Consider the following 22,685-nt stretch of genomic DNA (forward strand, 5'->3'; position numbering starts at 1 on the left):
CCAATAATAAATTCCACATTTTGTTTCCTCTCTTACACCAATTAATCTTTAAGTGAAATATTTCAATAAACACAGGGCAAAAAAAAAAAAAAAAAAGCTGAAGGGGATGCGGCAGCTCTGTATGCAGCACCAGTTGGAAGACTGACTACGCATGCAGTGATGTGGTGGTGGTTTTCGTTATGCATTTCAGTTGTGCTGTCAGGTCAGAATAATAATCTACACATCTGCGAAAAGTTTGGGGTATTGAACAATATTTTCGCTCATATGGGGAATGACAAGATGGTACGCCAAGTGTAAGTGATGCCTGAAAGGTTTTGAAATGGAGTTCCATGAAGTTGCACCCAAAAAGGAATCACTGCTGTTGCAAGTGAAAACTTGCAGAGAGAGAGAGAGAGAGAGAGAGAGAGTAGTAGTAGTTTATTTTTGTTAGTACAGAGGCTGTACTAATAATGTACAGCCTCTGTCCAAAAAAAAGAAACCGAACTTTTCTAAAATAGAAATTTTAGAAATTCTATTTTAGATACAACTAGTGGCGCCACCAGTTGTATCTTTTTGTTGTCGAAAGCGGCAACCTTCATTAGTGTTGTGTCAACGGTTTATGACATTTGTTTCATTACAAGCCAAGTTATAGTGTCAAGAGTGACAGTGTGTTTTGACGACCGGTCGGTCGTCACGATATTCATGCCGTACGCGAAGAATTCTTGCTATCAATCGCTTAAAAATTCGTCGCGTACGGCATGAATATCGTGACGACCGACCGGTCGTCAAAACACACTGTCACTCTTGGCACTATAACTTGGCTTCTAATGAAACAAATGTCATAAACAGTTGACACAACACTAATGAAGGTTGCCGCTTTCGACAACAAAAAGATACTACAGGTGGCGCCACTAGTTTCTTCCATTTTCGAAAAGTTCGGTTTCTTTTTGGACAGTGGGTGTATATATTAGAAGTCTGTGCCTGATGAGCGCCGTCATACACTACTTAACTGGATGAAAACATCCGATGTGTTTTCATCCAGTTGTGTTGCAAATAGTACCATGCATTACCCACGTAACATTCGAAAATCTTCAAAATTAAAAACACGTCGAGTGTGGAGAACAAATATTTATGTAATAAGTCACTATATATTTCCAGTAACCGTCATGTATTAAAAGCTATGTACACCTTGGCATAATTTCAGTCTTTTTTCTGGCGGGCAATTCAGACTTTTTTTTAACTTTAATTTTTTAACACAGTACAAACGCAATAGATACAGAACAATACAAAATGAGATAAAATACAAGACAATTAATTGCATCGCATGCTATTATAACGTTAGATTAAAACTTTTAATCTAACGTTAAAAGTTTTAAAATGTTCAGTTTAATACAGTTAAATCACTATCCGGCGCAATTATATATTATATTATATATTATATATTATAGTATATATTATATATACCACATTTACCTTGTTAGTAAAGCTGTGGCGATGGGCTATAGCTACGATAACCTATGAAATTTATCTTATAAGCAGTTGATCAGTCAGTTGGGTGAGACCGCCAACAACGTCAAAGATTGCGAAACCACACTGCTTCCGAATGTTATAACATACTTTGCTTGTCGAAACACAACTTTTGAATTTTCTTCAGTATTTAAAAAGATCCCGAGGAAACTCTTCAAATTTTTGGTGGAAAGTACCTTCAGAAATAATTTTTAAATTGGAATCAGGTACAAAATGTTCTGACTCCACAAAGTTCTCTTTGTAAGTTTAATAAGATATCTGAATTAAACTGACTTTTCTATTTGACATAAATTCACAAAAAATGCAATATTAATGAATAAGGTAATACATAAAAAATCTTCCGAATCTTTAAATTGACAGGTGTAGTTTAATGACAGTTATAACCTGTCTTTCTTCTACAGCTATCAATCTTCATTTTGCAGCGGACACATATATGTGATACGAAGTAATTAGCTGGTTCTGATCATATGAACACTACTAGAATTCTGAATTTGAATCCTTTTAGGTACTGGTTTGTCAATAGTTTGAAAATGCATTAAAGGAATTCGATGTAAATTGGGTGGTACTTTAGCACGATAGTATATTTACCTGAAATATTGATCAAAAGAAACAGTCACTAATTATAAGTCCATATATAATGGCAGGACAAATTGGGTAAACGTATAGATCCCAAGGGCCAGGAGGATTTATTTTTCTCAGTATGACAGAATGCTACAGGCTGTAAAGGCAGACTCAGCGCCACTCCCATTCTAGCAAATGCATACATTTTCGGCGAATAAGTGGAACAAACAACGCCCTTAAATTGTAGTCTTGCTATCAAAATGAAAGGAGGAGTATTATCCACTTTCTGTATTATTCTTTACAGGTTTAGGTCATTATTCTCAGAATAATGGACTAATTAATTCAGATCTTTTAAGTTTCACATGAAACTAACTCACGCAAGTATTAAATCCCTCCATGTTTGCGCTATCTCGATACCCAGTTTAATCTGGTATAGTCTGTATTAATTTTATATATCTATGCTGTTGAGTAATAGAGCAGGGGCCGCTTAAACTAAACCCTCTGCTTACCGTGCTGAGAACTAATATTAATTTGAAGCAATTTGAATATTTCTCTCTCTCTCTCTCTCTCTCTCTGGAAACCATTACTGATATCTGCTTTCAAAGACTAGGAAACTCCCAAGGTACCGTTTATTCGTGATTCATTATTTTACTTTTGGCAAACAGATATAATTTCAGTGGGAAGTAACACAACAGTCCTTATGCTATTTCGCAATATTTCTTTCATTATTATCCCACCCTAATGGCTTTCTTTTATGAAACATTTCTAATGGGAAAAGGAAAAAGAGTACTGATTCTAAGAAAAAAGTTGCATCCCGCCCTAAAGGAATTTTGGAATTCCCATGTTATTAAAAGGGTTTACTAACCTTTGTGGGTATGATGAACTATGAGAAAAATTACGCACAACATTCATCGTATTGTTTTGCTTCTTGGAGATCAAAGAAAATGGTGAATGTAGCCATTATAGTGTTATGGAATTAACTCCAGTCCCTGATCTCAATCGACATAAGAAATTTCTTCTTTCATTAAAAAATGAACAAGAACAGTTGTCTAATTTCCAACCAGAGTTTGGAATATCATTTGAATGAATGACATTAATTCAAATAGTGTGTCATTAAAACTTGGGATATTGTTGAGAAATTATGCACTTATAGGGTGCAATAAATTTATTAAGATTAGCATCTTAATAAATTTATTGTACCATTTCTCAACATATCATTTCTCTGGTTGAATACATTTGGTTACTGCACGAACTTTTAAATTCCTGGAAAAAAATTGGTCTGAAAGCACCATTTTTATCTCATCATTGAAATTAAGCAAACCTGATCCTAAGTTGTAGTTGGGCAGGTAAGCACCTGAGAATGTTAGATATGCTAACAAGCGATTTCTTTCCGGACTGGTAGGTCGGTAGTATCTGCCCTCTAACAGGGTTCGAATCCAGCAGTGGAGGTGAATGTTTATATATCTTTCGATGATAGAGGAATTCTTTCTCTAGGTTTTTCGCTACCCTGCTTATGGGATGCTCGAAGTGATTTGAGAAAGTTCAATTTTTGGCCTCGGGAGCAGGGATTCTTAAGCATGACACCCTTATTCCACCAATATTAATACTAATATGCTACAGGTTTATAATCTTTCCTGGGTGGGATTCACATTTAAAAAATCTTACAGCATGTACTATTAAATTATACTAGATAACGTAAGATATCAAAGTAAGTTAGTCTGGAGTGTTTCTGCAATTTATCTGCAGGAGGATAACCACTGTCATGCAGCAACACAACGTGTAGTTTACGGCTACTTCTACTCTGCGTAGTGGGCTTCAGCCTATCACGCAGTATCACACTGTTAACGCCACATCACTTTTCCTGCTTGAGATTGTAATTTGAATCATATTTAAGAGAAGATGTTATCTGTTTCCATTCTGAATTCTATCGTTTGCTCTTCATCTCGAGTTAATCTTCCTTTTATCAGAACGCATCCGGGGAAGACATACATTCCTGACGATACTGTTCGAAAGGCGGTTACGGATTTTCAGTTTTTCTTGTGCTCTTCAGTGTTCTTTACAAACCTATCTCGCAAACCTTTATGAAAGCGAAGACCATTGTCGTATATCATAGGTAGAACTGTGACTAATCGGCACTTGATTTGCCACTTCAACGATAGTCATTGTAATGTTATCAAAGATATACGCTGTCTTTGTCAACGGTCAGTTCTCTTCAGCTTTTGTATCTAGATAGGCGTTTTGATCATCCTGATTTTCGCCAGCAACATTTATTCTACAGTAATTCTTGAATATGCAAATTCAGTCCCACATGCTTCGTTGCAGCAAAGCGCTGGATTTTAAATCTTCGATGTATTTTTGCAGCAATCGCTTTCAATTCATGTAAAAGCTAATCATTGTGCATTGTTTTTCTTTTGATCAAGTTATCAGCCCATTTGATCTGGATTACTCCAGATCAAATACTTCAGTTAAATAACAATGAGATTTTAGGTTTACTGTTGTGGACACATTCAGCAATAGGACAATGCAGTGAAAAATAAATAAACCACTGAATATACTTTCGGACTTCTCTCGTATGTACTGCACTTAGAATTCATAATCACAAGTGATCAGACATTTCTCCTTCTCTTCGTTGTAGTCGGTAAATGTAGAAAGAGAAAAACTGCATGGAATATTTCGATATGTACTTTCAGCAGCATAAAATAACAGAAGAAATGAAATTTATATACTGAGAAATACATTGAAAATTTCTACCTTGAAGAGAAAGAAGTGAGTTTCATTAATTTGGAAGTGCCACATGCACCCAAATGGTTGGAACCTTATAGTGCTTTAGTACTTTAAGTAGGCTAAGAGTTAGATAATCCAGGAACGCAGCTCTGAAGCTGCGTTCCTGGATTATCTAACTCTTAGCCTACTTTTTCAAGCAACTTCAGGGGTTTTCCTCACACCTGAAGTGGCTTGAAACGTATTCCTCACACCTGTAGATAAAATTTATCTAATTATCCAAAGGCATCCAAACATTCACATTCACAATGGATTTGAACCAAAATCTATCAGTTGGGAGCGGCGACGTTATCCCTTCACTCAACCAGACTGACAGGAAATGGAACAGTAGTGCATTCGCCTAACCTTCACCTCTTTTAACTTGGATTGTTCGCATAACTGTTGTCTGAAAATCTGCATCCAGTTCACAAGAACATCATACTGCACTTTCACATTCACTTGTAAGTTGCCTTCATTCACAAACCATATCTTATATGGTTTAGGAACTGGCAACATACTATCATGAGATTCTGGTCTTGAGACTAATAAGACTAATACAGTATGTGGTATTTTACTACATGCTTAACTTTGCAGAAAAGCAGGAGCTCTTTGTTAAATTGAAGTGGCAGTCACTTACCTGCATGGTTTCTGGGCCCTTTCTATTCATTGGGATAACAAATGGCATTGACGGGTGTGTGTCCATTAACCATCCTCTTAAACTATGCACATGTATTGTTTCATATATAGGAGATCCTCATCCAAAGTACAACACACGCTTTCTAGATAAGAGGAATGAATGCTTGCTTCACAAATTTTCATATCCCTTCGCCACACACACACAAACACACACACACACGCGCATACAACAAAATGATTTCATACACTAAGAGAAGGCAAATGTCAAATCACATAAGCGCGGAACGCGCTCGTAATGTCAACAGCACATCTGTCTACTCTCGCTCTTGATGGTAGTGCGATCAAGTAGATGCTTGAAGCTGTATCTTTGAACATCAATGGTTCATAAATATATCACATGATATGATGACGAATGTTTTAAAGAGTATCGACCTTGAACTGACTCAGTGTAACTGAACTCTATTGACTTATGTCGAAGAAAACATGTTTTGTTAAGCAGTTGTGAGTGATTGATCAATATGAATTTTACTTTCATAATGCTATTCTAAAATTACCTACTCATTGATGACCTTCTTATGATACAAAATAATTGGGTTATTTGTTACTGCAATATCTGGAGCCGAAGTTAAGCTTTCGACTCTCGGACAAAAAAGAATTCTGCAATCCTATGAACTCTAAATATACCTTCTTATGAAATGAAATAAGCATTTCTTTTCTAGAATACTCCGGATGATCTTGCATAAGTATTTTTTGCATTTGATGAAAGGCATCTGCAAGGTAAATTTATTTACATAAAAAAGGAATTTTTTTCTGAATTAACTGCAGTTATGACTCCTCATGATGTGGAGAGGAAATTGATTTGTTTGATTTGTTTATTGCGTAGAGGTCTCTAAGTTCATAATGCGTATAACAAGCAATATGCACTAACAGATATAAGATCATATTCTAAACACAGATTAGCGGTGTGTGTGTGTGTGTGTGTGTGTGTGTGTGAGAGAGAGAGAGAGAGAGAGAGTAAATATATTACATATGTTCAATATGCAATTTGGCATATTCAAAATTCCAAAGTCCTAATATCGTCCTGTTTATCTCTCTACGTATACATATCAGGCCACCAGATAAGTACACTGTACAGCAGGTCAGATAGAATTGGACCAAGCTTCGTGGAGAGGAACAATAACTTTCCTTGTTCCCACTCATTGTCCCTCAGAATGTAGCAATTATCCATTGGGTTGGCTTTAAAACGTGTGCAATATGATCCGTGATGGTCCACTCCATTTTCCGAAGCGCAATCTCACCAGCATGATACAGCCGGCAATCTCTTCAGTCCAAAATGCAAATCTTATACTTGGCAGAATTAAATTGGTATCTGATCTTCTCTTCTCACACTACTAATCTTTTCATGTCTTCCGGAAATGATACATTTTGCACGACTTTGAAATTCACTAGATTGTGAGATGATCAGTATTGAAATCATTGCTTCTGGAAGAGTGTAGCTTGAATCATTTCAGTACTACGAAGTTTCTGGAATGAGTGGGGGGAATCAAGAATTAAAGTTAAAGGGAGAGAGAGAGGGAGGAGAGAGAGGGAGAGAGAGAGTTAATCTATAGAAATAAGCCCTACTTTCGATCTTACATTGGCTAATCCATCATCACTTATATAATTATTACAAATAAATTATAAATGCTTTTCGTGGGTGTGATCAAATAAGTTAATCCCACCTATTAAAAAATTTAAACTATATCACATGAAAGGGTACCCATGCAGCTCTTATATAGTACCGAAATCCTGCTCCAGAGACCTATCATAGCACTTTTTCATGTCATTTGATGTTTACAGACTGGAAGTATATTATGGCTTTATCACGGTATCAAATATTCATGACACAGTGTGGTTGGAACTAACATCTTGTAGGTTGGTGAGGAAATGGAGCAGTAGTACATTCGCCTTATCTTCACCTCTTCTAACTTGGATTGTTCGCATAACTGTTGTCTGAAAATTTGGATACAGTTCACAAGAAAATGATACTGCTTTAAATGGCTATACACTAGGCCAACCAGACAAATCCCTGATAAATAAACTTAGATTGGCTTCCCTCTTAATAAAGGCACTTCCCCTCCAGCGCTCCCTGAGTTTCATATGCGAGTACACTGTCTATCAACTGCTTAATTCTGGTCCTTTATCAGCATTAACAGCCATTGCAAAAATACTGAGTGGCCTGTAACTCCTGCCTTAGTTTGGCACAAAGGCAGGAGTTACGACTTTTATTTCTTTAAAGTGATCCCTTCAGTTGATATTACGCTTGCTCAACATTTTATCGATAATAAAGTAAAACAGTTTTAATATATAAGTAATAAAATGAATATTGTAAATTGTGATCTAATGTTGTATTTTAGCAAAATACTTCCTTGATGTAAATTTAAAACTACTATATTCCAGCTGTATCTCTATTATAATCTCCGCTTTTGGAGTAGCTAATTGGTATCATGTTTTTTGGGCTGAGAGGTTTTTTTTGTTCGTATTTTTTATGACAGCAAGTTGCGTTGTGCAATAATAACATCATTACTTATTTTCTTCTTTTAGTGGTTCGTTGCGATGAGAAGCACTTGTTATAAATTCGTCAAACATGCCTTCCGCAACATGGGAAGTATTTCTGAACTTAACTATTGTTTGTCTATCATACGGACAAAAGGACTAATTATTATACAGGTAGTTTTTAGGTCGTTCTTTGGTGTTGGTGCGTATTTTTCAGTGCTAATTATCGTTTCCTGTGCATGCCCTTGTTCCAAGTGGTTAAAGAGAAATATGTGCGATAAGAATAGCGAAGTCTTTAACTATGCTTATATTTCGTGGTGAACATCGAGATAGAGAGATAATTAAGGAAGATTGGCTAATAGACAACTGAAGAATATAGAATTTCTTATTCTTATTTACGTTAGGTACGTTCAAGAGTAACCCACATGCACTAAATCTCTTTTGTATCAAGGGAGATATTTTACCTCTTTGTCAGCGGCTGACCTTCTTATTTAATTAAATTACGTTTTCTTACATATGTCATTTTCGCTTTGATGCGGAGGACATATGTGTATTCTTAAATGTGAATGCAATAAAGTCAAATATTTTGATGAAAACAAATTTTAGTGTCAGAGTGTGGAAGGCGAAAGAACACCAGAGAAGTTTCAAGAATGTCCACAGACGTAGTCGCAGATAAGGTTGGTCGATTGGTAGAGCCTCTGCTACTAATGGCTCAGTTAAGTAAGTTTGAGCGCGGTTAGTAGTTGGAAGGGGACCAATCGTTCGATGCTGTCGGCACACTCTCCCTCGATGATTCTTTGGACTCCCTGGAGGTGTCAAAATAATAATAATAAATAATAATAATATACGATGTCTTAAAAAAAATAATAATAATATACGATGTCTTAAAAAAAAAAGCATTTTCGAATAATGCATATACTCGTATACAGAAGGCAACAAGACGTGTATTTCTTCTCAGTTGATATTTTTTAAAAAGTAAATAATATAAAAAATAAGATGAAAGGGAATCTATGCAGCTCTGTGGAAATGGCGTTTGCTTCCATACTGCTAGGCCTCCAGAAGAAATACCATATAAAATTCGATTCTAGTTCGATGAACTTTTTTTGTCTTTCTTCAGCTGTTTCCCGAGTTAGTTACTCTTTGGCATAGAAGATAGAGTTTTGCTTTCCGCGGAAACTCCGGTTTTTAATCTCGAAAATAATGAAAAATGATTATAGCATTCATAATATTTCAGGCAGTGTAGTTAGTTTTAGGGACAACAAGATGGCTGCAGTTTTCTGCCGTACTATCCCCCCCTCCCCCAGGACGCCTATGAAAATCATTCAGAAAATTAGTTACAGCTAAACGTCCTTACATGCTCTCTTTGTGGATAGGCGGTGTATTTGTGTGTGTGGGAGGGGGGGGGGATGTTTAAATGTTTCTTGAATAACTTTAATCCGTTATCCAGACTGTCTTTTTAGAATAGCATTAAGCATCTTAGGAAGTAATTTAGTACACTATCCAAAATATGAGGACAATATTTCTAGATAGATTTGGGATATGTGCAGTGTTATTAGCTGTACAGCCTGAAAAGTAGTCTTGTGTAGGTAGAGAAGGATACCATCTTTGTTGTTGTTGTCTTTTTTGAAGGCGGAGGAGGCAGTTGATATAATGAAATCTTCAGGTTTATGTGGTTGTAAAGATGTTCTTCAAAATTCCTGTGTAACGAGAACCTGTATGTAAACATAATAATAATAAACGTACAATAAATGTATGTAGCTGGACTAGTTTCGTTTTGCCAGCAGATACTCTTCGTCATCCTTAAATAATAAAACAAAAACATGAATAAAGTGGAATTACATTCATTTAACTGTAATTAGCTATACAAATATTTCAAGTTAATTAAATATCTCTCCACGGTGTTCAAGTGTATTTTATATTTTTTTAAAGGATTTAGATTGAGTAAGGTGTTTCGATTTAAAAAATACTTAATATTAAATAATTTTTTAAAATTTTATTTTAATATTGTTATTTTTTTCAGCACACAAATGTGTTTTTGTTTAGATATATACGCATTAAAAATTATAAGGCCACGGGTCCCTCACATTTGATGTAGACTAATAATATCACTTTAATAATAACTGCGAAGTCGAATGCAATCAGAGTAGTACACATTAATACATCATAGAGAGAAACTTGAAACGTAAAGAAAAGGTAGCTAATTAATTTATATTAATTTTCTAATGTCGAAATACGCATGGTATAAACTTTCTTTTTCTTTTTTTTTTTTTTTTTTTTAGTAGTTATACTGTATAATCCATAAGACTTAGTCACAAGATCGAGTTACAGATGATCGGCGTAGAGCCAATTTATAAACTGAAATAGTCGAGAAATTAGTTGATAATACGATATTTTTTCTTTAACACAGTCGAAAAATCATAGAAATACAAGGATTTTGTATTTAGGTTACATTGTCCTCAGGAAAAAAGCTTATGATGAGGTGCCAAGAGAAAAGCTGTTCACATTAACTTGGTATGGTGCAAATGAAGCATTACACAAAGTAATAGACAATTTAAATTTAAATAAAGTTTTAAATCCACAGATAAAATTCAAGGACGTACAAGAAGATAATGTGATCAAGTATAAGCAGAGTTATAATGCACCTATTTCTGCTGTATTTATAATCTGCAACTTTGAAAGTTGTCCTTAATAATTACATTATTAAGGAAAGTAGTAGTAATCCTGATATTCAAATAGATATTAAACTTCCAGTATAGATGTATGAGGGTGGTCTGAAACGTTCTCGGCCTCGACCATAGATGGAAACACTACCCGCAAGATTTTTTTCTAAGTTGGTACATCTGTCATAAGCATCCATGTGAAATTGCAAGTCATTCTATCAAGTAGTTTGTTTTATACTGAAGCAAAAGTGTCGTCTGTATCCCTTGAAATGGATAAAATTGAGTATCGTGCGGTTATAAAATCCTTTATAAAAAAAGATTTAACCCAAAAAGAAATTCATTCGAAGTTCATAAACGTTTCTGGGCTCTCTTCTCCTTCGTTTTCGACAATTAAAAAATGGGCTTCCGAGTTTAAACGTGGCCGTACCAGTCTTGAAGATGATCCACATGAAGGACGTCCAAAAAGTGTAACACCAGAAATCATTGATCAAGTGCACGATATGATATTGGATGACGGGAGAGTCAAAGTGCGTGAAATTACTGAGACTATAGGCATTTCAAAAGAACATGTAGGATATACTGTATTTTGCATGAAGAATTGCATATGAAAATGCTTTGCGCAAGATGGGTGCTGCGCTTGCTCACAGCAGATCAAAAACGCACTCGAATGAAAATCTCTGAACAGTACTTGGAGCGTTTTAACAAGAATAAAATTGATTTTGTGCGTCGATTTATTACTCTGGATGAGACTTGGATTCACCATTACACACCAGAATCCAAACAGCAGTCAAAGCAGTGGACAGAAGTCGGTTGTTCAGCGCCAAAAAAGACAAAGTCGGTTCCATCAGCAGGAAAGATCATGGCATCGGATCATGACTTATTAATTATCTTGAAAAGAGTAAAACAATAACCAGGGAATATTATTCAGATCTTTTAACCAGACTAGACGAAAAAATATGTGAGAAAAGAACCGGTTTGCAGAGGATCAAAATCATCTTTCATCGGGACAATGCACCTGCCCACAAAGGCGTTTTGGCAATGGGAAAATTAAGGGGTCTGCACTATGAATTGTTGGAACATCCATCCTATTCCCCAGATTTGGCTCCCTGTGGCTTCTATCTGTTCCCAAAACTAAAACTCTTCCTCGCTGGTCAGCGTTTTTCTTCGAATCAAGAGGTGATTGCAGCTGTAGAGGGATATTTTGCAGATCTTACTGAGAACCACTACAGGGACGGGATAATGGCACTGGGGCATCGCTGGAATTAATGTATTAGTCTTAAGGGAGATTATGTGGGAAAATAAAATAATTTTGAAATTATAAATTCGTTTTTCATTGTTAGGCCGAGAACGTTTCAGACCATCCTCGTATAAATAAATTTGGTGGGCGATTAAAAGATTAACATGAAAATAGGAAAAATGGAAAGAATCAGTTGCATTCTACGTATTGCAGGTTACGCGATTTAGCCCTTTACGCACAGTTTTATGAAAATGGTAAATTAAATGTGGATACTGATGATAGAATAACAAATGCTGGTATGTTGGAAATAGGAGAGTTAAGAAATTCATATGGAACATGAAAGAAATTAGCTAAAATATACAAAGCAATGTTCAAACTAGTATTAACATCTGGATCGGCGAATTTACTTAGAAATAAAACACTTTATCAAATTCTTTATCAAAGAGATCGCAGATATTGAATTAGAAGCCAATGTGAAGGGCACCAATGGGGAAAATCATATTAAAATAAAAATATCATGAAATAACTTGACATTGCTTATAATCAAGATAGTGTAAGCAGAGCTAATCTAAGATAATACGGTCACTTAAACAGAATGCGTGGTGAAGGATTGGTAAAACAAGTTTTAGGAAAAAGTGGTGGGTAAACGACCAAGACGAACAAGGTACGTGGATGAATGCAGCTAGGAATGCTTTAAAAGGTTGAAATGTAACAATTTAGAAATCAAAGATCTAAAAAATAATTGTCATTCTTCGAAGATTTAGTAATATCTTCCTCTTTTCCTTATGAACATTTCTGTAGCATAGTTTAAAGAATGACAAAACATATATCCTTCGATTGAAAAGACCTTAGTTCAATTTTCTTAATGACGAGGGGAATCTTTATATGAACGTTTTTGAAATGATGGCAAGTTATCCGATTTCATACAGTGGTAATAGGGTTTTCTCCTGAAAACTCTGATTTTACTTCCCACAAAACAGACAAATCAGCCAGAAAAAACAGATGCAGTTAACACAAAAATGCATTGTCATGGCTGGTAGATAGTCAAGTACAGACAGTGGATTGTGTATTGGTGATGATGAGTCGTGTTTGGATCAGGTATTATAAGAATGGCCTTCTACAATGAGTCTTCGAACTCCATGGAGGTGGCATGTATTCTGTTAATAATAATAATAATAATAATAATAATAATAATAATAATAATAATAATATGATCTTCACATTGCTATTAAAGATCTTTATTTATTTTGGTTATATTATGATTTGTATTATTAGATATTTGTATGATTTCCATATATTATTCAACATTCTGAAAGCAGTATCTGCTTTTGCCAGTCTTTGTGTCATATCCATGTCAGTTCCACTTTCTCTTTTTCAGTATCCAAATTGCCTTCCCGGTATTTTAAGGTTTACCCTCTTCTATATTGTATGTTGATCATTTTAATTTATTTCTGGTATTTACGGTTCAGTTTAGAATATTTTGTTTTATTTTTGCATTTAAGTTCAACTTTTTCAGGCTGTTTTCTGTTTTTGTTTGTATATTAGTGTGTGTTTTCATGAATATTAGAACTGTTATCTGCATAATCCAGATCTTCCAGTTGATATGTAAGATTCCATTTTATTTTTCTCCTTATACTTGGAACTGTTTTTCAAAATCCAATAAATCAATGTGCTAAAAAATAGTCTGGACATTACGCAACCTTGCCTCACATCAGTCCTTATCTCAATTCATTCTGATGTTGTTAGATATCCAATAACACAAATTTTACTTTCTTTATACGTTTTATTATTCTCACGCATTTATAAGGAGTTCCACTCCCTCTAATAATTATCTGTAATATTTCTTTGGTAATCCGTTGAAACGCTTTGCCGAAATTTATAAAATTTAGGTATAAAGAGGTTCTAAATTCTATATTCTATTCAATCATATTCCTTAAACTAAAATGTGATGTATAATCTTCTATGTATTCTAAAACCAAACTATTCATGCCTGATACTGACAGAAGGCTAATTTCTCTCTCTAACATGTGCAATTCTTTGGAATTGTGATAATCATGGATTCTTTCTATCTTTTCACTTTCCAGCACTTTATTACTAAAAATTACTTGAAATTTATTAGCAGCAATTTCTTTAGTTGTTTTAAGAATATATATATATATATATACAGGGTGTTCGGGATAAATTTGACAGTTTCGTAAGGAAAAAGAAAATCTTCTTTGTATCTATTAAATTTAATGAATTGACAAAAAAACATTACAGGCAGAGTTAATTACAATACTATCAACAAGATTTACTCAAAATAACCACCATTAGCATCGATCACAGCTTCAATTCTGCTTCGGAACCTCGAACAAGCTGATGCTACAGTCTCCCTGGGAAGAGCCGCAAAAACTGTTTTAATTTTATCCATTAACTGGGCTTTTGTATTACTAGAAGTGCGATTGGTGTCTTTTTCAACTGCGCCCCATACAAAATAATCCATGGGGTTAAGGTCTGGGGAGTTTGGAGGTCAAACATTTGGACTGGTGAAGTCATAGAAATTTTCAGACAACCATTTTTGACTTTTCCCAGAGGTGTGGCAAGGGGCCGAATCCTGCTGCCATACATACGGCCTACCATTGGCTACCCTTGTTATCCAGGGCTTGACTACAGTTAGCAACTCCACGAACAAAGCCCGAATTCCAATGCCAGGGTTCTTCAACACCTGTTCCTGCAGATTTGCGAGGAATTCTGCTGTATGAACGCAATCAGATCGTCTGCTAGGGATCTTTCTTCTTGCTACATCCTCGTAGTCACCATTGCAAGTCTCTAGTTCATGCCTGATTGTTTTTACTGTATTCAGGGAGCATTGGGCAGCAGTCGTAATATCCTTATTTTGATGGCGGGCACGAATCATCATGATACAAGTTATTCTCTTCCATGATTCAGGTGGGTTCCAGCTATCCATCCTTTCTGACATCTTGTATATGAATGAAGAAGGGTCCAAACTTTTAAATGAAGAGAAGTGTGTGTTAATACATGTAACTTACAGAAAAATATAATTAATTATAAATATGTCAAATTTATCCCGAACACCCTGTATATATATATATATATATATATTTTATATATATATATATATATATATATATATTTTATATATATATATATATATATATATATATATATATATATATATATATATATATATATATATATATATATGCTTAAAACAACTAAAGAAATTGCTGCTAATAAATTTCAAGTAATTTTTAGTAATAAAGTGCTGGAAAGTGAAAAGATAGAAAGAATCCATGATTATCACAATTCCAAAGAAATGCGATCTCACTAATTGCACATGATAGAGAGAGAGAAATTAGCCTTCTGTCAGTATCAGGCCTAATTCTGCAGCTTTCTACTAATACTCTTCGCATAATTTCTCTTATTTTATCTTGCTAATCTCTTAACTAAGTTATCTTTCTCTCTGTAATTTTTCTGAAGAATTAAATAAATTTCTCGGTAATTTCTATTTCCTGAGACTTAATGGTTATCAAACAAGATAACGAAGAATGGTTATCTTGTTTGATAACCATTCTTTGTTCCTTATTTCCTTTTATCAGTATACTAAATAGTCTCTTTAAATTTCATTACATGCCATTCTAAAATTTTCCATCTCCTTCCTGTTATGTCTTTTGAACTTCCTTCTTTCCGCTTTCCAGTATCTCCAAAATTGAAATCCATTCTTTATCATAAGGGGAGTTTTTAATTTATTTAATTAATTTTAACGTAGACATATGACATCTTAACCTTCTTTTTTAACTTTTAATTTTCTTATTTGTATGCAGCTTTAATTTAACACAGCACCCCATTTCATATTTCATTTAGTAATAGATCCATATGATGATTTTTATTCAAAAAATTGGAGAAAATTCTTGATATATCATAGTCGTCGGAAATTACAAAACACAGCGACACCTCTGTGCGCTTTTAAAATAGTGTATGAAAATATTTCTCTTGCGCCGAAACCGTGATTGATTTAATTTGAATACGCAAGTACTAGTGCAAAGGTTAGGCATTCATGGCAGATTTCAGCCAGATGTTGTCAGCAGGTAGTATTTCCCGTTATTTTGTTCGTATTTTGATATTAACGAATGGTCAGTGTTCCAAAACCTAGAATAGCCTTAAATGTACCGAATGAGTGAGCAAAATAATGGGGAATACAATGCGTATGGAACTCTGAAAATTTCAGGGTTTTTACTGGAGGGTTACTTCCATTTCGAAAATCAGCGCAACCCAATTATTTTGAGTACTTCTGCTGTCAAATAAGTATATTTATCCCTCTTAATATTTCGACTTAAATAAATACATGCACGTGCTATTCTTCCAAGTACCCACATTTTTAATTAACATAGCCATTGGAAATAAATAAAATTGCATGTGTCGTGAATGGCTTGCAAGAATTTCTTAAAATCTTGAATTTCTAGCTCTGTGGTTGTCTAATTCTTTTGTTACTATATTACAGTCTACTTAGTGACAGTAACATTAATTTATGTTTGACTTGTCACCACTATAGTGATGTAGACTATAATACTTTGTCTACAGTGAAAAGGGAAGTATTTTATAATTCTTGTCATCGCCATAATAGATTGTAATGTAGTTACGTAACTCTTTTACACCGATGTTTAGAACGATGCCCATCCGTTATTATGCTATTTGCCACCCTTTTCGATGGAAGTGCAATGCACCATAGTATTTTACTTTCACGCGGTAGTTAAGAGGCGTTATTGTGGATATTTATTCAGTTAAAGAAAGAGGCATCAGATACAGGTAAATGCATAAAATGCCCTCGTTTCCATCACTTAGATATAATATTTGTAAAAAAAAAAAAAACGAAATACTTGAGCATAACAATACTGAAATTAGACCAGGTAGCATCGCATGTGAAAATTGCTTCGTAAATAGTTTTATAGTTTCGACTGCATTCTTGTTGACACGGTGGTATAATATTAAGCAGTAATTTGGCCTAAGTTAATGAAATATTTCTATTTCAAAGATTTTTTGCCACAGAAAATTCACATTTTTATTGCCAGATTTTTAGCTTGAATAATCTCCTGATTTTAAATAACGATGTACTACAATTGGCATGTGTTGAGTACTTTCTAAAAAGTTTGTTACGAAATAACATTTATAGAAACCATACTTCATAGCGAGTAGAGAATTCGTGACCGATTAGCTCAAAGGATGGTTTCCAAAATTAATCATATGAACTAATTTATGAATCAAATAGTTTGTTTCAAATCAAACTTTCATTTACTGCACGAATTAATTTATATAAATTATGTTGATACCATATATACAAGATGTTGATTCGTCGACCTGGAATTTGTTAGTACTGATTGGGCAAAGTTGAGTAAGAAGTTCATGTTTCATTGCAAGACCTGTGCATTGCATTCCTTGAAAGCACATAAGAGGTGAGACTATAGGCAGCAATAGAAAGAACTGAACAAAGAGGAGGAATTTTTCTTTGAGTTTGGTGTTGGACTGTGAAGGGATGTTGAGCGTTAGCTTACACGTTTTAACGAATTTAGTAGACAGTGAGGTAACTAAAATGAACAGTAACCATGCAAGTAATTGCTCTTTTCGGGACTGAACAGGTATTTTGAGAGAGCTTTAGGGACACTAACCCAAATGTGAGAACAGTACTCCTAGGTTGGCCGGATTTGTGATATATATAAAATTAATACCTGTTCGAAAGTAAAATACCTTGAAGGAATTCATCCAAAGAATTCCTGATTTTTTTATGCCGAGGAGGCAATAATTGTAATGTCTATACCAATAGTGATTTCATATTAGTGTCGCTAGTGAATAGAATTGTGATAAGAATAACTCTATTTATAGACTTTGAAGATGTCGAAAGAAAGCGAAGAACTTTTCGTTTACTAAATAAAGCCAGATTGTGATTTGCTGGCATTAAAATGATTACGGTTATTCAAACCCCAGTAAAGAATGGTTTGGAGGTCGGAATTTAGGATAATGAAGGTTTATGTTTCGGAGGTTGAGATGGTTTGACGAATGATAAAGTAATGGGAATGCAGTGTGTCGTCATCATTAAAACTATATATTTCGTTGGCGGTCAACTGGAGTAGACCTTTGATATATTGGAGTAAAAGGGTGGGTGAGATAACAAAGCTGTGGAGCTCTTGCATTGGTTGCAAATTTAGAAGATATAGGAATCATTCATCAAATGTGTATCCAGCTGGCGAACCATTTGCAGAAGTCGGGGAACAAGTCAAATGATGAGAGCTTAATAGGCCTTTCTGCCAGACCCAGTCAAAATTCTTGTAAATATCAAGAGGAACCACTTGATTCGTATTCGTCAAACGTTTCTATAGAATATATCCAAAGATGTGTGACATAGGCAGGCATATTCTATTAATCGACAGTGGCAAATCCATACTGACGATGATTATTATTAGTTGAGAGCCTTCCTGGTAGTGATGGAATTGAGTGTTAATGGTTCTCTCCATTACTTTGTAGAGAATTGATGTGTGAGAGAAAGACCGAAATCACTTGTACATATCCTAATTTCCAAGCTGTAGGATCGACACCAGTGGAATTAGACAGCATAAAAAAAATTTCACATGCTCACCAGAGTATCAGATCCATCCACTGTCCACACTTTCTCATTAGCGACAGTAATACCGTGTGAATATAGTTTGCCTTAAGTAATTTAGACCAAATCCAGTGCTCTTGGACAAGAGCAATACCCAGAAAGCCACTCTCACCATGAGTATGTAACATAAATGGTTCTGACTGTCTGCACTCCAGAGGCATTCTGGAATGCACACCGTCAGAACCATAGGAGAAATGCCATCAGGATGAGATTTTTGGTATCTAATTACCAACCCGAACATATACGTTCAGGTTGGAAGGCCGAAAGCAGTAAATCAACCAAAAGAAAGAGGCATAGAAGTTACGAAGTTCATCTTACTAGGCATATTGGTCATCTCAGATACTCAAGGTAAGAGTGGCTTTCTGGGTGTTGCTCTTGTTTAACACTTTCATTTCCAAGCTGAAAATTGGAATTTCGTGTGGTGGCCAAATTTTTTTTATTTTTTTATTTAGTTAGCGACGTCCACGCGATAACGCATGATCGGCCGTTTGGCGTGAACTCGCATCACGCAATATCGCGTGATTGGCAATGAACATGTTAAGAGATTAGCACTGGATTTGGTCTAAATTACTTAAGGCAAACTACATTCACAGGGTATTTCTGTCGCTGATGAGAAAGTGTGGACAGTGGATGGAACTGATGTGAAATTTGTAAGATAATTGATAATAATAAATGTCATGATCTGTGCCAGCTTGGTTGTTTGTGCATTTAGAGAAGGATAGTCTATAGACGTTGAGCATTAAAGTCAACGAAGATGGCTTTACTGTTAGGAAAATATTGTAATACATCGGCATTTAAGGAAAAGAAGTAAAAGAAAAATAAGGATGATCAGTGCCATTGAGAGAGCGACAAAGACAGCAAATGAATCTCGTTAGAGAGGTGGGGGGGGGGGGTTCAGCCAAATAAGATTAAAATTCTAAATTACATACTCTGAGGCATGGTATGTACTATATGCACAAACATCTTTCAAACGAAAAAAGTCGGAATGTAACTGGGAAAGCTGAGATGAGTAGCCGCAATTTAAGATTCTCCCAGAGAAAGTGAGATATTGCAGACGCTCACAAATCAAACTGCTCAACTTCAGTCATATTCATTTCGTAAACATCGCTTACATATAGGTGAATTTAAGCAGAATAAATAGTGCATTGTAACTATTAACTTTGGGTGGGGCAGTCACAGCAGTTTATTTGGGTCTTCTCGGACTAGATAATGCAGAATACGCGAATGGCTAAGTTTAACTGAAAGTTTTTTTATGGCACAACGACATTAAAGATCATACTGCGCTAGGACACAGGTCACAGCAGTACATGTGGTTAGTAGGACAATCGCAAATATCTATGCTCTTGGCTGGAGATCGAATGCTTTAACCACTCGGCCAACCAGGCAGACTTAAAAATAGCGTTGTGGCTGGCTGCTATAAATACATTAATAGATTGAAATAGATAATTTAGTAGAAGCCTAAAGTAAGCGTGGGTACATAGATTAGGAGTTTTCTGGCATTCAGTGGGAAACATCGGAATAAATAATTCTTGACATAATTCTTAGGTCATATCAGCTTAGCTAGTTTTCGGTAGGTAGATGAACCGAGAATAGGAGGAGGAGGATTCTAATAAGCAAGATTCCTTGTTTGAGTGAGTTAGATTCTACTTACAGTGCTCGTTTTAAAATGTGCAAATCATCTTGTATCACATGCCGACCTGTATGTGATACTAATGAAATCCATTGGACTTCTGAAATGGTTTGAAAAAATCCATTGTTTGGTATCTGTAGATCGGAGTGTCCGTATTATGCAAAAGATAAATAAAAATATAAAAAAGGTAATAAAATTCCTTTCCCACCTATGGTATTAACGTATACTATAGGCCAACGTTTCGTGGGTGTGTCACATGTTCAGTAGTAAAGCTCAGCAAATTATAGGTTTAATTAGTCGATTGATGCAAGCTACTATTCATGCCTGTATTGATTTCGGTTCATGACTTGTGAAGAGAATCGTAAGTATTCAGAGAAGATTCGCCAAGAATGGAGGAATTATTAGAGTTGGGATTCCCATATGTTGTTCAGCTTGTAATTTTATTAAGTTATTTAGAAACAGGAGACCAAGAGACCAGCTGTCAGATATCATAGTTACAATCATGAACTTCCTTGTTATCAAACTTTGCTTAATGGCTTTTAACATATGAGCATGAGAATAAGTTAATAAACATAATTATTAATAAGTTGATCTGAATAAACTATTTCAGAGAACTTTTTTCTTAATCCAGTAATCCGTTACAGTACTGAACTTAGTGAATTACTCCCAACACTATAGAAGTCAGAGAATTCATTTATCGATTTACGGTTGGCGTAAAGATCCCTCTCTCGCCACAAGGCCTCAAAAGTATTATATGCTAATACTTTTTTTTTAGTTTTTTCTCTGACCACTCCTCTAAAACACTAAGGTTGAGTTATTGTCATAATTATATTCTCCTCTGTATTTCTGATTGTGAGAGGGAGCAAAACGTGTTTCGTGTCGTTGTTTTTAACGACATTGAGAAACGAACTAAACCAATTTTTTTTTTTTCAGTGAATAATCTTCATGAACCGAACCAGACCTTTTAATCAAAGGTTTCTCCCCCCCCCGTCCCTCCATATCATCGTGTGATCAGACTCCCAGAATTGCACCATTGTATAAAAGCTGTCTTTTAGTTGTGATACAGATGAAAAACTTTATAGAAATTTAATTCGTCTGTATAGAAAATTTTTTAGGGTCATTAACATCTGATAAAAAAAAAATTCATTTTCTATGATTATGTAGTGGAAGTGAAAATAAACGTTTGCATGGAATTTAATAATTTTCTTTTTTCGTTTTTTACTAATTTGGGTTGCTGTTTATTTAATTAAAATCCGGAACTAGTTTATCTTTCTGGTTGTTTACTTTTCTGTATGAATCTTATCTTTTTCTAAGGGCCTGTCCATAAATTATATAACTTGATTTTTTTCTCTTCAAAGCCATCGCAGCTGATCATTTCTCCGAGAAATTATAAATAGTAGATTCTTCCCCCATATATAACAATGCTTTTATTTGTTTAATATGGAATATGAAATTTCCTGCCCGGTTTGCAAGTTGACAGTTTCACGTTCCAGTTTATTTCTCAACGTGTGAATCACAACTTCTGATTTACACGTTATTGAGAAACCTTGCTGGTTGGCCAAGTGGTTCGTGTATCCACTCTCCAACCAACAGGCCCATATATATAATTGGGGGGAGAATTCTTAGCCCACCCCCGTTACTAATATACTATAGATGTACTGCTTTCGTAAGAAGATGTTTAGTAACCTACACACCATGTCGACATTAACTACTACCTACCTATCTGAATGGCTTTAACAGGCCTTTATGCCCACAACCCTCCAAGCATACTTAGATTTCGTAACCGAAATACGAGGATAGAATGGTCGCCCCTGTGCCTCGAAGTATTCCTGGCTGTATCCCTGTGTGTTCACGGGGCCGGTTTGCCTGCTTGCGGGATGAAAACCGCCAGATAAACTGGCCGAAAAAACCCTGCTGTCCACGCCCAAGACCGGCTGACTTGGCTATGGCTGAGGAAGATCCTTCAGCTCCTCACGTCGTCGACGGGAATCGAACCTAGGACGCTCCTTCCCCAGTCATATGGTTGCGAAGCGCAAAGCCACTAGGCTAACCGCGCGGACCGACATTAATTACGCTTAAGTTATATTCCTGGAACCAAGTAAATTTAGTAAGTGCCTAATTAACTTTTTTCCATATCTTACTGGACAATTTTCTTTTTCTTTACTACATTATCGCTTTTAATATATTTTACAGATGATTATGATCTGCCATTGGAGATTTTGTGCCAAGGAGCCTTAGCTGAAGCAATCACGGTAAGTAATTTTTAATTATATAGCTTTATTTTTTAAGATCATGCATTATACGATTGCATTATGACTTGATGGGGGTTGGGAGGGGGGTCATTTTCGCATACAATGTTATTGGCGTGTGCAATAAGTGGTGTGAAAATTAAACTGCAGCCGATCTCATAGTCGCCCTTGATCTCATTTTATGCGGTCCGAAATATTTTGCTGAAACGCCACTCAACTGTATCTTCGATAAATCATAACATTCTACCAGTGTGTTAAG

At 35.3% G+C, this 22,685-nt stretch overlaps 1 protein-coding gene across 4 annotated transcripts in view; it reads left to right on the forward strand.

Moving 5' to 3' along the window:
* Positions 1 to 22,685, forward strand: part of LOC150095855 (uncharacterized) — a 335,373-nt gene that overhangs the window by 219,656 nt on the left and 93,032 nt on the right. For all 4 annotated transcript variants that reach the window (XM_090409305.1, XM_090409302.1, XM_090409303.1 and 1 more), the window contains exon 2: positions 22,371 to 22,429. In XM_090409305.1, the coding sequence (XP_090265431.1) occupies positions 22,371 to 22,429 (59 nt within the window). The remainder of the gene's footprint in view (positions 1 to 22,370; positions 22,430 to 22,685) is intronic.

This window comes from Typopeltis vanoorti, chromosome 19 (genome assembly GCF_054136105.1).
Source record: "Typopeltis vanoorti isolate ZY-2024b chromosome 19, IOZ_Tvanoo_1.0, whole genome shotgun sequence".
In the NCBI taxonomy this organism is placed as follows: Eukaryota; Metazoa; Arthropoda; class Arachnida; order Uropygi; family Thelyphonidae; genus Typopeltis; species Typopeltis vanoorti.